This window comes from Sinohyriopsis cumingii, chromosome 4 (assembly GCF_028554795.1).
Source record: "Sinohyriopsis cumingii isolate HCF-2022 chromosome 4, ASM2855479v2, whole genome shotgun sequence".
Lineage (NCBI taxonomy): Eukaryota > Metazoa > Mollusca > Bivalvia > Unionida > Unionidae > Sinohyriopsis > Sinohyriopsis cumingii.
Window position 1 is genome coordinate 80,282,177 of NC_142964.1, and position 6,000 is coordinate 80,288,176.

Sequence of the window (6,000 nt, forward strand, 5' to 3'; positions counted from 1 at the left end):
GTTTTTATTTGCATTTTTTAAATACAAATTAATTTAAAAATATCCTTCAACTATCATTCTGTACCTGTATGATGACTAAGTGAGTAAAGCTTAATAAAACACATATGACTGTTGATGATTTCTTTACGTTGAAATGAATAAATCGCTAATGTTACTAGCCATAAAGTTTTCACATAAAGCCAATATTTATGACACTGGCTGGTATATGTACATGTATGCCAACACTTTCATTGGATGGTAAAAATTACTGCTTTATAATTTTTTTTATGATTATAGCTCTACTAGTCAGAGACCTTATAATATTGTCTTTTGCTGCTTGTCGATCGATGTCCATCATCTGTCTGTCCATTGGCACAAACTTGGTATCACTACTCCGACTAAACTCGAATTCGGTTGCTTTGAAACTTGATTCACATCTCAAGGTCGTGGTTTCGAGTCTCAGATTTGGCTAAAGTGGGTATGTGAGAAAGCTTGCTAGTAGCTTCTCGTGGGTCATTGGTTCTTTCTGGGCTTTTTCCTCCACCATTAATACTGGCTGCTATGTATAGCCTATCATGTGCTGAAAAATTGCATTAAACCCAACAACAACAACAACAACAACAACATCTCAAGGTCAGGTTGGTCCTATTTATATCATGCTGTCTCAGACATCCAATATGGCTTGTAAAATGTATGGTCATATCAGCATGCAGTTTTCACTGAAAGGTTTCTTGTTATGTCTAATTGGTGTTAATTGAAAATGGTGCTGATCAAATGACCAATGTTGCTTCTATGACAGCCATCTTGAAAATCTTATATTTTCTCCAAGTGAACAGAAACTCATACCCACATGAGGTTTTCACTTGAAGACATGATTTCTATTTGGTCCTAAATGAAAATAGTACTTATCTGATATCCAGTATGGCCAACAATGAGCCATCTTGAAAGTACATTACCATCTTGAAAATCTCATAATTGTTACTCGTTGTGAATGAATGTAATATCAGCAAAGGGCTTTCACCAGGAGATTTCTTATGGTGTCTTATCTGATATACAATGTGTCAATAACAGCAGCCATCTTTAAAATCTTATCACTACAGTAAACATCTGATTTACATGTATTTGGTTTGCCCACATCTCGCATTTACATGAATTAATATTAAGACCCAAGCAGATAATACACCGTGAGACATACATCATTTGCATATATATGTGAACATGGATGGATTTTCAAGCGGGAACCACAAAATTTTTTGTGTTCAGCCAGGATGTAGAATTGGCTTCCCATTGATGGATGGATTTTATTCACATGGATTTGACATACACAAAGTTTCTCAGGAATGCAATATACATGCAAAATCAGGGGTTTACTGTACTCCTTCTAGATAAAAGGTTGTATCAAAGTTGGGTTTTCAGAGGGCTAACTGTGATATTTAGTTGGTCCTCGAAGAAAATAGTTCTGATCTGAACTCAAATATGGCTGTCCCCCTCTCTCTCTCTCTCTCTCTCTCTCATATATATATATATATATATATATATATATCTCTTGTAGATACGTTTGAATGGATGGTCACATTCTGCCAAAAGTCATCTAATGGTGGTTGGTTTGTCCTCTATGAAAATTATGCCAATCTTGCATCCAATATGGCTGCTACAATGAATTTGAAAATCTTGTCACTCAGAAATATCAGATATGGCTTTAACAATCAGCAGTTAAATAAAACAAATGGTCTTATATAATTTTCCTTAAAATTATTTTCTCACTGTTTAGTTTCAGTTTCTTTGAGGGACTCATCTTTAGAAATAATGCATCATCAGATATAGCTACCAGTACAAATAATAGAAAAACAGATTTTGACCAGATTCAACAAAAAGCATCCTGTCATAAAGACTGCTCAGTTTGATACAAATGGTGCTGATTGTTAATAAAAAAATGGCTGCTGTTACTAAAAATAGAAAAACCTTTTCATGAATTATCAAGAATTGTTGAAAATAATTTGACCAAAATTTGACAAAAGTGTATACTGGAGTGAAGACTTTCAAAGAATTCTAGTTTTGCAGATAATGCCGGTTCTGTATCAGATATTGGCTTAGATATAAAACCTTTTAAGCATCTTCTCAAATACTACTCAACCAATTCAGATTAAATTTAATAAAAAGCATCCAGGCTTGAAGGGCTTTAAGATTTTGTACAAATGATTCTGATTTTCCATCAGATATGGCCACTGTTACTAAAAATAGAGAAACCTCTAGCAACTTATTTTCAGAAACTAAACAGAATTTTACCTGATTTGACAAAAAGTGGCATAACTTGAAGGCTTTTACAATTATACAAACAATGACTATAGCTAGCCATCAAAGATAGCAGCAATTATTACAAAAATATTTCAGCTGCAAAAGATCTGCCTAGCTTTTTTGATAAATTTGGACCGAAAGCCTCCTGACGATAAAAGCCTTTTGATATTGGGCAAAGAATACTGACGTGCCACCCAGAAATATCAGAATAGAAAGTAGAGAAGCTTGGAAACATAGTTTTCATAACATAATACAATTTGCAGCAGGTGGCCGAGTGGTCTGAAGCGCTCACCGTTCCAGATCAATGCCATCTCACCTCTGTCTGCGTGGGTTCGAGTCCAAGGCTCGCCTAGCGTGGGTATGTGGGAAAGCCTGCCAGTAGCTTCTCGTGGGTTGGTGGTTCTCCCCGGGGTTTTCCAGGGTTCTTCCTCCACCAGTTATACTGGCCGCCATGAATAGCCTATCTTGTGCTGAAAAATGGCGTTAAACCCTGGAACAACAACAACAACAATTTGCAGCATTTTAAAAAAAATCTACAGAATGCATCATACTGAGCCAGATTTCTTGGCTAAGTGCACTTTGGCAGGTGTCATCCAGGAGACAAACACTGAATATTTCCTGGGTTAGTTGGGCATACAAATTGTCATCTCCTTCACCAAGTTTGTTAGGTTTGGAGTTTTACGGCACAGCAACAAATATAGGTGTTGCTGCAATTGGAGGTGTGTGCCATGTCCATGAACACACAGAGTTTCCAGCCATAGCTGATCTTTGGATGAATTTGAACCCACATCCTTTTAGTGCATGTCTGGAATGCTGACCACTGACCCATGCCTAATTCCCTCTTATGATGTGCAGTGGGGCATGTCAGACTTACTCTGGGTCCCCAAGCCAAGTTCCATGTGTTGATGAAACACCTTGTACAATGAAGTGAAAACAGATTTTAAATTTATTTGCAGGATAAAATTGGTAAATGTCTCTCCTTGTTTTTACTTTCAGCCCACAGAGAAGCAGAATCTGTACACCAGTCTATATTATGTTACCATGGTGACTCGAGTTCATTACTAGCAACCAACGTGTTCCAGTTTTATAATGATCCTGCATTTTATCTGGCACAGTTTCTCATAGACAGTGTGTACAATCCCACATCACTTGAAGACTTTGAGCTTATTAAATCTGAGCATTTTGACATCTCCAATGAGGATTTGTCAACGTTAGATCAGAGACTGAGTCGAGCATTGTCATTTTTGGATATTCCTGATTGGTGGAATCTTCTTGGTGGCGATCAAAATACAGGTAAGAAAGAACATTCTTTAATGCTCATGTACAGTAGATCACAAATAGGTCCAAAAATATTTATTGCAGTTGTGAATTTGTACAATTTTTATTTCTACAACAACATGGTACAGTGTGACCCCACTATAACACGGTAGTTGGGAGCCGTAGAACCCGACCGTGTTATAGACTGAACCATGTTATAAGCAACCAGGTCAGTTAGCTGAAGAAAATGATGCATGTACCCCAAAAAATGCAGGGAGGGGGGTAGGTAGTAAATGCGGGCAGTAAAATACGTACTTTATCGGCACAGTTACCATCTTAAATCGATGCATAGTAAATGAGAAATACACCTGTAGTGAAAACCGAGAAGGCATATATAATAGTTTACTTTATTTAGAGAACCATGAATTGGTACATATACGTGAATGCTGTTATACATGTCTAATATATAGCATGAATAGAGTATCAACACCGTGTACTCGCCCACGAATCTCATCATATACATTGAATCCACGATACAAGTGATTCCATTGAAAATATGCACACACAGATTTAAAATATTCAGTAATTTTGTCACAGGTCATATTGGTCAGAATTCAGTGGAAAAACATAGCACAATCATGCAATAAATGACAAAGCACATTTACTTTTCAGTACGTCCCAAGTTGGGAAAAGTTACTTTGCATTTTAAACTACTTTTTTGTGTAAAAGAAAAATACATATAAAATGTCAGAAGCCACGCCAATCGTCATGTAATATTCATACACGCTATCTTCCCCAAAATGATAATAAACCTTTTAATTTTTTTCCTACTTTTAAGATTTTTTTTTCGTTTACGAGATAAATACAGTACATGTATATGAAATTTCAGGAGCCACACCACGACCGTGTTATATCTGAATTCATGTTATAATGGAGCGTGTTATAGCAGAGTCACACTGTATTGGCTTTTACTGACTACAAAAACAGTAATGTTATACAACTTGTACAGTTCTTATTTCTGTACAAACACATTGTATTGACTTTTACTGACTGCTAAAGACTGCTCTGGTGGCCTAGTGGTTGGAGCATCCATCTCAGTGTGGAAGGTTGCAGGATCGAACTGCGTCCTAGTCATACCATTTGGCATGGTGGTGTATACCTTCATGCATGCACTATAGATGGGATCACTCTGACATGGTAGAGTATGCATTCATGCATATTAGTATAGATGGGATCACTCTGACATGGTAGTGTATGCATTAATGCATATTAGTATAGATGGGATCACACTTGACATGGTAGTGTATGCATTAATGCATATTAGTATAGATGGGATCACTCTGACATGGTAGTGTATGCATTAATGCATATTAGTATAGATGGGATCATGCTTGACATGGTAGTGTATGCCTTAATGCATAGCAGTATAGATGGGATCACTGACATGGTAGTGTTTGCCTTAATGCATATTAGTATAGATGGGATCATGCTTGACATGGTAGTGTATGCCTTAATGCATAGCAGTATAGATGGGATCACTGACATGGTAGTGTTTGCCTTAATGCATATTAGTATAGATGGGATCACTCTGACATGGTAGAGTATACCTTACTGCATAGCAGTATAGATAAGATCACTCTGACATGGTAGTGTATGCCTTAACACATTAACCCCTGGAGGTTTTTGTCATTTTTGCCTGAAAATCGAGTAGGAAACACATTTTGAAAGCTATTTCTAAATGCATCCGAAAACACCAAGTACCAGATGATCTTTCAATAACATACTAACTAGTTGTGTTAGAAACATTGTTTTTCATTGGGTATTTGGCTCGCGCATGAGCAGAAGGGTAAAAGTTGGAGTTACTTTTTTTGTTGTTGTTGTTGCTAAACGGACCCATTATTTTTTATTGAGACCACTCTTTATTCCAAATGCCCATCTTATCCTATTTTTTGCAAAGGTTCATCTGTCTGTTTGCAGTTCATACCAGTTTGCCTTAGATCTGAGACCAAATTGTCTAAAATCCGGACACAAAATCGGATCCCGACCATGGGCCAATTTTGGATAGAAAAAAATCAATTCCAAAAAAAGAGGTTTTTCCCTCTGTATTTTGTAGTGCAACTAGAAATTCCAGATTATTTGGTATCATTGTAGAGCTGCATCTGTCTACCTTTCTATAATACCACCCACTTTAGTGTATCTTGCATGACCATGCTGGTACAGAGCACGGCAGTAGTCTACTACCTCCTGCCACGTTAAACACGTCGCTAGGGGTTAATGTGTTAGTGCATAGCAGTATAGATGTGATCACTCTGACATGGTAGTGTATGTATTAATGCATAGCAGTATAGATGGGATCACTCTGACATGGTTGTGAATGCCTTAATGCATAGCAGTATAGATGGGATCACTTGGGTGTAACAGTGCGTTACTTAGCAAATTTGCTTGGTGGAAATGTGAATCCAGGTAGAC

The 6,000-nt window shown here is 37.1% G+C and overlaps 1 protein-coding gene across 13 annotated transcripts in view; it reads left to right on the forward strand.

Moving 5' to 3' along the window:
• The window catches only part of LOC149801529 (rho guanine nucleotide exchange factor 28-like), a 318,392-nt gene that overhangs the window by 59,461 nt on the left and 252,931 nt on the right, over positions 1–6,000 (forward strand). For all 13 annotated transcript variants that reach the window (XM_089955712.1, XM_089955716.1, XM_089955715.1 and 10 more), the window contains one exon: positions 3,271–3,567. In XM_089955712.1, the coding sequence (XP_089811838.1) occupies positions 3,271–3,567 (297 nt within the window). The remainder of the gene's footprint in view (positions 1–3,270; positions 3,568–6,000) is intronic.